The sequence below is a fragment of the Centroberyx gerrardi genome, chromosome 21, assembly GCF_048128805.1.
Source record: "Centroberyx gerrardi isolate f3 chromosome 21, fCenGer3.hap1.cur.20231027, whole genome shotgun sequence".
In the NCBI taxonomy this organism is placed as follows: domain Eukaryota; kingdom Metazoa; phylum Chordata; class Actinopteri; order Beryciformes; family Berycidae; genus Centroberyx; species Centroberyx gerrardi.
Genome location: NC_136017.1, coordinates 10,612,944 through 10,623,836, shown reverse-complemented (window position 1 = coordinate 10,623,836; position 10,893 = coordinate 10,612,944). Strand labels below are relative to the sequence as shown.

Here is a 10,893-nt window from a genome sequence, read left to right as displayed (position 1 = left end):
TTTATAGTATCTCTTTCTCTGATTTTCATCCTGTAGTTTTTCGTGTGTTTCAGTGCATCCAAGAGGGATGTTTGATGATAAGCTCATGAAATAGAATTTTAATGAGTACATGTATGTAATATGTTTAATGTTTAATAAGTACGTGTAATAATTGTGCATTAATTTTCCTTTTAACATTTCAACATTTGAGTAAAATCTTGAGATACATGGGCTACATCTGAGACCGCTCAACAGCACAGCAGTGGGGTTTGATACACCAGTAGAGAATAACTGTATTCCCACAGCGGCCATTTTGAATACTCGGGGTGGGAACCTCTGCGGAAGATTAGCTAATTAGCTAGCAAACTTGGGAACAACTATATCTGCTTGAATTTAGCAGGGAAGTTAGCTAGCTTACTAGTCAGCTACTAGCTAGCTACCTAGGCTAAATTCCAGCAGTGGCAATTATATCACCTTAAAATGTGAAAACAGGGTTCTTGAGATCCATTTGTTTGGAATACGTCTTCCAATGGGGAATCTAATGATAAATGTTTGTCTGATTCCTGACATTTGCATCTTGGTACACAACAGTAGTTTCCCACCCTGAATGTGATGTAAGCTCAAAATGGTCTATTAACTGAAGATGGGCAGCATAGGCCTACACATATCTGTACATTAATATACAATGAAAAGAACGTATTTTTGAGGGTGAAAACAACACACAATAGGCCTATACAGTATGTGTGTTAGGTAAACTGCACTGTCATCTTTACCTTACAGAAAGAAAATGTAGGGCGTATTGAAATTTGCTCACATGACTTACAACTCCCACAAACATATCACCAACCACAACAAAATAAACAAGCTGTGGACGAGAGAAAAAAAGAAAGGCTCAACAAATCTTTTATGTTTAACCTTTAAGTCATTTCATATTTGCACTTAATGGCTTGACGCACAGCAGTCCTGCCCAAGGCAAACCAAGATGAAAGGGACTACTTATTGTCTCTGGGATGTAAATAATGAAGAAACCTCAGCTTTCAAACAGCTTTCCTGAAATCACGTTCCAGTGACTTAAGCATTAATCATGTGTGAGAATGTGATATGTGTGTATGTGTTTGACAGTCTGAGACAGAGAGAAAGAGAGAGCAACAGAGGGAGACAAAAGTCAGTTATTCTGAGGCCATGTCATTGCTAGCCTTGCTTATGATGGCCAGGTTGAGGAGTGACCTGGCCTTGGACAGCCAGCATTCCCGGTAGAAGGTGCTGAGGAAGGCCTGTCGAAACTTGTCTCCTGACAGAGTGTACAGAGCCAGGTTAAAGAAGGTGTTGAGTCCAGCCAGAGGCCTGGAGATGATGTACGCTGCATGCACTCCGCGCTCCAGCATGCACGGCGTCTCCGGCTTCCTCCGCGTGTCTATCCGCAACACGCGCAGGATGTGATACGGCAGGAAACACATGACGAACACCACGAGGATCAGCACGGTCACACGCCGCGCCCGGTTCCGGCTGGGACAGCTGGTGTACGGCCCTTTCGCCAGCTGCCTCACGATGCCGATGTAGCACAGGAACACCGCCACTAGGGGCAGCAGGAAGCCGAGCGTGGTGAGCAGCCAGCCGTACCACCACACCCCGTCAGAGGGTATGGTGCTGGCAAAGTCCAGGCAGTAAGTCTTGTTGTTGAGCTCCTCCAAGGTGATCATGGTCAACATGGGCGTGATTTCGGCAGCGGCGATCACCCAGACCGCCGCGCACGCCGCGATGCCCCAGCTCTTCCGCTGCACCTGCGCCGCCCACAGCGGCTTGACCACCACCACGTAGCGGAAAACCGCCATGCAGGTCAGAAAAAGAATGCTCCCGTACAGGTTAAAATGAAACCCGAAGCGCACAAAGCGGCACATGAAGTCGCCGAGCGTCCAGGAGTCCCCGTTGGTGTAGTAGTACGCCAGGAAGGGCATGCTGAGGACGTAGAGGAGGTCGGTCAGTGCCAGGTTGACCATGATGACGCTGCTGCTCTTCCAGGGACGCAGCTTCGTCAGGTAAACGTAGATGGAGGTCACGTTGCCCACCAGCCCCACGGCGAAGATGACGCTGTAGGTGACGGGCAGGTAGTAGCGTTTCATCAGCTGGTCCACGTCGGTGCAGTTGTGATCGTTGCCGTAGTAGAGGGTGCTAGCCATGGCTGAGCTCTGTGGGGTACGAAAAACTATTTTACAAACCAAATGGAAAAACTCAAACCTAGGCAAAGACCGACATGTGAAGACACGCTCTTACTCTGAAAGGTTTATAAATGTTCACACCACATGCGCAGGTTCCCTTCAATATTTAGAGGTGGACGGTTTGTCCATCACTATTTATTTTTCCAATTTCTGATTCAAGTGCATAAATGTGCAAAAATGATGCTTGGCGAGACAACAAAAACCAAGACAAATCATCACTCCCTTCTCCCCCAAGCTGTCATTTCACTCTCTATACCATTTTAGAGAAGATGCTATTGCAATTACAGCTTGAAGAAGGAAAGAGAGAGTATGGTAAGGAACCCAAAGGAACGCAGACTAAGACAGAAACAAACAATCAAGCGAACTCAGTGGGATGCAAACAAACAAAACATTTTTCTCTCCTCGTCAACAGCCTAATGGTTGTGAGAGCCTCTCAGGATATGACAGAGCCTACGGCATCCAGGCTTGATGGCAGCTTCCTGTAATGCTGTCGGAGCAATCTGCTCTCATTACGGATGTGAAGAGATGTGTGAGGTGTCATTTACACAACATCGCACATACTGTCAGATTTAATAAGACAGGAGATGGAACTTGTACTCATTAAATGCATTATATTTCAAGTAAAAAAAAAAAAAAATCTATGTAAAAGCTCAATTCTTATTATCTACTGTGTGTTCAATTGTGTAAAAACTCAGAAGTTGACTCATAAATGCAAGATTTTTCTACTTACTTGTATTTTCAGCCTCCTCGTCAGTGTCCACTCCAACACCTTAGTGTCTCATCTCTCTTCTCACAGCCATTCCTCCGTCACTCCTCCTACTCTCCCCTCTCCCCTTCCTGGGGAAACTCCAGCATCTCCCAGTTTGAAAGGCCATTGTTGTGTGTGTGCTTCGCCTTCAACCACGTGCACTAACTTCCCACACCCCGCTGGCACAGACCAAGGTCACTTCATAATAAGCACACAGATAAGGTTTCAGGTGAATTCTCCCAGAAATGGTTAAAGCAAATCCAGGAAACTTGATTAAATATTTTCTCTTCTGTCAAACTCACCAGTGCACCTTTATTATAGATTTTTTTTTATCAGAGTATGACATCACAGCACTAAATTTGGCTCAGGCATGGAGCTTGGTTGCTGATTAAACAAATGAGGAAGTTGAAAATAATACAGGAAAAAAAAAACATTGCAATAACAATGTCGTACAATTTCAGATCCCAAATATTTATGATTCTGCTAAGCTATAGAAAAACCAAGCCGCTGTCAGTTGAGGGCAGTTTGAATTTTACAACTGAAATATGCAAAATGTCTCACCAAGACCCACTTTCTGTACAAACCTGCAGTTAGATTTTCAAAATCATGCAAAGAAATAGTAGTTATATATTTACCTCTTTCAAATGACATTATTGGCCTTAAAATATACATCAGCCTTTCTAGTGTTAATGAATGCCACATCTCCCATCTCCTTTACCATTACAGTACACACATGCAAGGCATACCGCTCTCATGCCTGAAATATTCTTAATTTAAATGTGGTGTAATCTCTTCCTTTTCCAGTGGCAGCATCCAGTTGTTATATGTGTAAATAGATGTAAAAACTGGCGATATGATTCAGCGTGAATAGGATTTTTCATTCAGCGTGAACTTGGCGTCGCCATCATGGAAAACTGCACACATACAGTACATACCTCAAGTTTTCCAGTCACGTTTGACTGCTGTTTGCATTTCTTCAACCTGCAGTAAACCTATGGCCAGGTTGACACACACTTGAATGTATGACACTTTGTTTGAAGTCCTTTGAGTTGATCTTTAAATATGCGAGACTACACCTGCTATTAACCCAGTTCCAGTTCCTTGTTTACTCTCTCTTACTCGAAACTACAAAGAAGCTACAGGAATACGAGTCGGTTCTCCCTTGCCTGCCCTCAACATCTTGATGTCGTCTCTGTAATGACAATTTCCTGCAGATCACATGAAATCAAAACAACAAAAGAGGTTTACAAATGTTTATTTTACAAAAGAAGAGCTAGAAACGATGTGAGTAGAACTTTATAGATCAGTCTAAGTTGTGTGGGCTGTTTGTAATACCGTAGTGGCGGTGCAGTCTTTGCAGGCAGAACCAAATGTTTATATAACACTACAGATAAAAATCACCTGAGTTCAGAAAAAAACACTTGAGACACAGAAATCTGAGTCCAAAAGGGTTGAGATGTCTTGCAGACAGCTCAGGGAAAGCGGGGGTATCATAAGGGGTCGATGGGGGCTTCAGAAAGACTGTGAAAGTGGGTCGGTCTACAGTTTGGGCATCCTGGCGGCGTTGAGGCGCATGGACACACAGGAAGAGCCGGAGGCGTAACGCATCTCTCTCAGCATGCCACTCCACTGCTTCTTGTCATCCTCGTACCTAACAAGGAAGAGGAGAAGGGAGAGAAAAGAATGAAAACATGGGCAAATAACGTTTTAACGCAATAATTCATCATGTTTCAGCCAGTTCATGAAAGCTTTTACATTTGCTCTTCTAAACACTCTGTGTCTGGTAAGTGTTTCCCGGGAAAAATCCACACTGGAAGTGATGCGTTTTACGTTTCCGGCAGCAGCAACAGCGGTTTGTTTGCAATAACTAGAAGAAGAACTGGGAGCATGAGCAGCTATAGCCATCATGGCTGAACAGACAAAGAAAAGAGCGCCACCTACAGAAACTCAAACTTCATCAACAGAAAAAGACGTCACAGTACTGGACACACTGTTTGATTGACAGGTGATCTCTGGGAGGTGCAGTGCAGAAACACCACAGCAATGAGCGCTGAGCACCAAAGATGTCACCAAAAAGAAACAAGAATCTTGCGGATTACATGAAGTCTCTTCAACTCTTAGTGAGGGAAATGAAGAAAATGGTAACTGCTGAAAATGGGGAAATGCTATCAGATATCGCAATAGGTATCTCTGCAATCTCTCGGTCCCATGACCAATCTCTCGGTCCCATTCAACTCAAAGGACTTCAAACAAAGTGTCATACATTCAAGTGTGTGTCAACCTGGCCATAGGTTTACTGCAGGTTGAAGAAATGCAAACAGCAGTCAAACGTGACTGGAAAACCTGAGGTGTATACTGTATGTGTGCAGTTCTCCATGATGGCGATGCCAAGTTCACGCTGAATGACAAATGACTTACTGCCAGACATCGGTGACCTCTGAAGGAGCCACCTCCTTGTTCTCCATCTGGACGATTGCGAAGCCGCCCACAGCGTACAGGGAGCCCCCGTTGCTCACCAGGTTCACAGAGCTCCTCTCCTGCGGAAAGTCTGTGAAGGGCTCCCACCTGAGGAGATCCACCACCACAGCGTTAGGGATACAGCAAAGTATGAGGTGGACGCACTCATTTTAGTGTTCTAATGCACCTTAACTCTTATCACACGTGTCGTTTAAATCCTTGATAAAAAGGATAAAGCAGGTTCATACTTGTTTGTTCCGAAGTCGTAGGTTTCGCAGGCGGCGGTGAGGCCGTCCTCGTTGACTCCGCCTGCCACCACGATCTTGCCGTTGTGGATGATGGCTCCGAACATCGCCCTCGCTGTCTTCATGGCTGCCAGCTCCCTCCACTCCGACTGCTTGTGGTTGTACGCGAACATCTTGTTGAGGGCTTTGCTGTGGGGGAGAGGGGAAGAATTTTCAACGTCATAAGATATTACAGGATGAAGGCCTGATGTGGGCCACAACATGTAGAAAGTTTGGCTGCTTCATCTGCAAGTTTAAATGTCTTGGTATCTTTCTATTTGAAAAATATTTGAGTTTAGCGTTGTTTCGGATCTCTTCTAATTGTTACAAAAGCAGCTGTTTTTTTCCCACATGAAACATTATAACAATGCAACAAAGTACAGATATGATTTACAGAATGCATTTAGAGACAAAAGATGATTAAACATTTTTGCGGTCAGGGTTATTTAATTGTACAACACATTGTATCATTACTGTATGCAATGTAAATATTATTACAGCACACGTCATGTTCAGGGCGTGGAAGATAATAACAGACTGTCAAGGAAGTGAAATCCAGGAAATGCAACAAGACAAGTCAGTGCAAATATTACTGTAATTTGAGATGGCAATTTAGATCAATCACCACCCAATCCACAATGATGCATACAGTATTGGGAATGTTGGCAGATCAGCATTTTCCATTATTTAATCACATTAGACAGTCTGGGATTACAAAAGGCTAACTAAGCTAACTAACTAATGCAGTGCAGCCCTGCAGTCTAGCTGAATGATAGACCACAAACAGCTGCAGCTCACAGCATATGGTCAGCCACACACACACACACACACACACACACACTCATTCACTCACTTGTCATCTGTCTTTCCTCCAATGCAGTAGACCAGTCCTTTGTGGGAGACCACAGCATGGCCGTGGATCTTCAGAGGAAGTTTCTTGGTCTCACTCCACTTCATCCTCCTAGAAAGGGACACAGGTGACAATTTGGTCAGCTTTGAGACTCTCGATACCTAAAATTCAGTCTCATTTTGTTCACGCCTTCATGATGTCTGTCCCCTTGAATCCTACAGAGTTGGAGAACTGCGACACCATTTCTTTCTCTTTCTCTCTATCCTTCTCTCTCTCTCACTTTTTCTTAGATTTCCCATTACTCATTATGATATGATGTGTTTATTGTTTTTGTCTGGACCTCAATGTGTTGCCGCTGTCTTGCCCAGGACCTTGATATATGTAAATGTTAGATTGGTAGATTTCCACACGGAAGAGCCAAATCCAACCGGATTTGTGACTAATTGAAATAAGCTAAATGCCCTAAATGAAACAGTCACCTTCATAATGAGTGAAGAAACAATCTGAGCAACTTAGGTAGGTGAGATCACATGAAGAAGGACTGTTAAATAAACCATAGGTATTCCTTTTAGAGGGCAGTCATTAGTAAGTTCTTCAAGCTAATTATCACCTGAAAACTTTACAAATGGTGAAAAATAGAGTGAGAAAGCAAGGAAGAAAGAAATAAACAAAGGAAGTGATTCCATGTCATTTACATCATACTGTTCACTATAAGTTCTTCAAGCTAATTATCACCTGAAAACTTTACAGATGGTAAGAAATGGTGCGAGAAAGAAAGGAACGAACAAACAAACGAAGTGATACCACTGACTCGACATCGTAGCACATCACGCTGTCCAGTGACTCGTTGCTCTGGAGGTCTTTTCCAGCGACAGCGAACAGCAGGTTCTCGCTCTCTCCGATGTTGAAGAGGCATCTTGGGGAGGGCATGGGTGGCAGGGCGACCCAGTCGGATGAAAGTGGATCCAACTGCAGGGAAAAAACAAATGTTGGGGGAATACATTATAGCGGAGAGTGGAGAAAGCACCCTCTTAGCACCCATTAGCCCTCTGCCTATATTTCCTCATGAAGAAGGGAATGAATCATCGTACTGTATAGCATTCCCATATTGATTATGCTGTAAAACGTCGGTATTAGAGGCCTTTTTCGCTGGTATCGCTCTTCAGCATCAGTATTGTTTATTCCAGGGATGGGCAGCCTGGGAAATATAATCTTCCTGTCGATTGCAGAAAGAATTGGGACAAATATATACTCAGTGACCCAGTCACACTCATCCTTGCGTGGTTACACACTCAAAAATTCAGATGAATCTCTGTCCCATTTTCCTCTCCTTTGTTTGTGGTCTGATCTCCATTACGGCTATGAATCATTGGGATGAAAGGAAAAAGGGAAGTTTGGATGCTTCCTGTGCAGGACGGTTTGTGAGCCAAGTAGACAGATAATGATGCATTATTTTCTCCAACAATGTGCATGGATAAGGATTTGTAATCACAATACAGAAACATTTAAGACACTAACCATTACATCATTTTCCAACCCTGCAAACATCCAGCAGTTCAGTTTTATGTAGCATTTTGCAATAAAGAAGCAATAAAATAAAGGTTTCTTAGTAATCATGTACTGTATGATAACTGGCTTACTGTATAGAAATAACACTGCAGGGGCAGATCCTTGTTTTCCTCATCCACAAACAGTCCTCCAATGATGTAGAGCTGGTTCTTCTGCGACTTCATGCTGACGTGGTTGCGCGGCACCTGCTCCGACATGGCCGCCAGGAAGCACTCGTTCTCGATGACGTCATATGCCACTGCCGCCGTGTCGTTGATCATCAGGATGAGGTCGCGTGCGTACATGCCGTGTCTGCGGTTGTCATTCAGAAAACCGGGGAATGGGCTGTCCTCCTCTTCGCCTCCATCCTTGTCCGCCCCCTCCTCCCCCTCCTTCTTCTTGGGTACCTCCGGAAGTTTCCCCTTGAAAGCATCTCTGATGACCTGGATCTTCTTCTGGAGCTCTGGGTCGGCCTTGATGATGTCGTCGGTCTCCACCTTGTCGTGGAAGTACTTCTCCGGCAGCAGGCGGAAGCGGATGCAGTCGAAGGCGTCTCCCAGGACCTTGATGCGGCTATCCTTGTCGTGGCGGACCCAGGCCATGAGGGCCTCGAACACCAGCTCCTCTTTCTCCACGTTCAGCGAGTCTCCGCCGATGATGGCGAACAGTTCGTGGGCAGCAAGCTGGAGGAACTCATCCTCCTTGTAGAGGAGCTCAAAGCGGTCGGCGATGTAATTGCGTGCAGCCACAGCCAGCCTGGGGCAGTTGAGCACCAGGCCCATCCTGAAGATGGCCAGGCAGTTGCCCGGGGACAGCTTCTTCTGAAGGTAGTTGACGCACACGGTAAAGACAGAGGGGATCTGGAAGCGGTTGGCCACGGCAAATATGTCCTGAACGTTGTCATCAGTGAGGTCGATCTCGGCCGAGTACAGGTACCGGATGACCATGTCCAGGACGGTGGGGTTGACATCCTCCAGCACCACCTCCTTGGTGTTCTCCGCCTCCTTGCCATCCGCTGTGAAGAAGATCTCCCTGAAGTAAGGGCTGCAGGCGGCCATGATCAGCCGGTGGCAGGGGAAGCTGCGGTCGCCCACCTTCAGGGTGCAGTCCACAAACTTGTTCTCGTTCAGCAGCTCTTTCAGCCCGTCCTGGAGCAGGGTGCTCTGGAACAAGCGCAGCTCCTCCTTGATGGCGTTAGGGTCCATTGTGCGTCAGGAGGGGAAAAGGCGAAGAAGGGGGTTTGCGGAAAGAGGAAGGAGACGGCGGCCACAGGTCCTCTTGGCAGTCAGTCCTGGCTGGAAAAGACAGAGCAGGGAAAAGGTTCCCGGTCTGAAGACGCTGCAATTTAATCCTGTCCACCTCTAAATATAGCTCCCTCTGCCCCCTGCCTGCTTCACCAACAGTGGAATCTGACTGGGCCGAATCAGTACAAGCCTTGGCTCTAGCAGCTGCTGTCACAGACTGAAAGAAGCAACTGGCTGTTGGGGCTGGGGATATGCCACCATGATTCAGCTCCCAAAGTGTCATGTGGCTGGCTAGCAGTGGAGACAATGCTGTCAAAGCTATTGAATAGCATGGCTCAAGCTGAACGCATTACTGGGAGTGTATTTAGAGCTATCAGTGTCATATCTGAAAGTATTTTCTATTCTATCGGCTTTGGACAGATTATCCTTTCATTTGGTGTCTGCTCTTCATTCATTCACTCACTCACTCACTCATTCATTCTCTTAGAGCCAAACTGATGTACTGATTTGGCCTCATATCTACTTAGCCTATATGCATATACAACAGATGTTTCATATTCAGCAATCCATATTTAACGAAGTAATTGAGACTGGTAGTAACATCTGTAAGTAACAACTGTAAGTAAATTCATAAATGCTAGTCCATTTCTCTCAGATACTTCCCACTTTTAGTCTACTTAACGCGTTGAAATTGTTGGCGACATTTGTTTACATATCCCCCCATCTATTTTATTGCCTTTGTTTTAACATTTTATCATTCTTATTATTTTTATTGCTTATTTGTATATTCAATGTATGTGCTTATATTCTGTTTCCCTTTCCCTGCTGAATCCTATTACTTTTACTGCTGCAATCCTTATTTCCCCACATGGATGAATAAGGTTTCATCTTATCTTATCTTATTTTTCTTATCTTATCTTTTCTTATCTTATCTTATCTTATATAATCTTATCGCTTAGTGTATTTCATTTAAGCCAATCCTAGAAAACATTACCCACAGTGAAATAAGTCACAAAAATGGATGGCAGTGAGAATAGCGCTGCATTATTTAAGTCAGACTGAAGAAACGTTGTACTATAAATGGATCGCAACAGTTTGGGTGTGTTGGGTGCAGCAGCTGCGTGTAAAACAGGTGAAAGGCAGACAGACAGACAGACAGTTCTGTCCACCAATCAGCATGGCTCGTCCTTTTCCCCGTTGGGTTTATTGTTCAACAGGGTGAGATCAGCTGCTTGGGTGTGTGTGTGTGTGTTGGGGGTGGGGTGTAGTTCTCTCTTGCTCTGCAGATGAACCCTGTAAAACACACTCTACTCTCAATCAGCAAGGGAGTCTCAACACTCAGGCAAAATATTCCATCGTTCCATTATCAGATACAGGAAGATAAATGATCTAAGCAGGTTGACAGTCACAGATGTTTTTAATATAAAATGTATAAAAGGACAATTAAGGGAGGCTGACGTGACTAGACTAGTAGGATCCTACATTGTTGAGCCTTATTTCTGTGGCCTGATAAAGCGTTGAGGAGTGTGTAGAGTTAGGTAACAGCTCTCCTGTGGGCAGCACTAAA

The 10,893-nt window shown here is 44.8% G+C and overlaps 2 protein-coding genes across 2 annotated transcripts; both read right to left on the bottom strand.

Moving 5' to 3' along the window:
* Positions 1 to 1,148: 1,148 nt before the first annotated feature.
* Positions 1,149 to 2,736, bottom strand: LOC139914659 (2-oxoglutarate receptor 1-like). Its single transcript, XM_071903020.2, has 2 exons — positions 2,650 to 2,736; positions 1,149 to 2,165 (listed from the first exon to the last, which is right to left on the bottom strand). Exons 1-2 carry the CDS (start codon positions 2,734 to 2,736, stop codon positions 1,149 to 1,151), a joined length of 1,104 nt encoding a protein of 367 aa, XP_071759121.1.
* A 1,485-nt stretch (positions 2,737 to 4,221) lies between these two features.
* LOC139914670 (kelch-like protein 41b) lies at positions 4,222 to 9,365 on the bottom strand. Its single transcript, XM_071903038.2, has 6 exons — positions 8,175 to 9,365; positions 7,346 to 7,503; positions 6,538 to 6,645; positions 5,649 to 5,834; positions 5,362 to 5,508; positions 4,222 to 4,594 (listed from the first exon to the last, which is right to left on the bottom strand). The coding sequence occupies exons 1-6, from the start codon at positions 9,285 to 9,287 to the stop codon at positions 4,483 to 4,485; spliced, it is 1,824 nt and encodes a 607-aa protein (XP_071759139.1). The 5' UTR covers positions 9,288 to 9,365; the 3' UTR covers positions 4,222 to 4,482.
* Between the last annotated feature and the right edge of the window lie 1,528 nt (positions 9,366 to 10,893).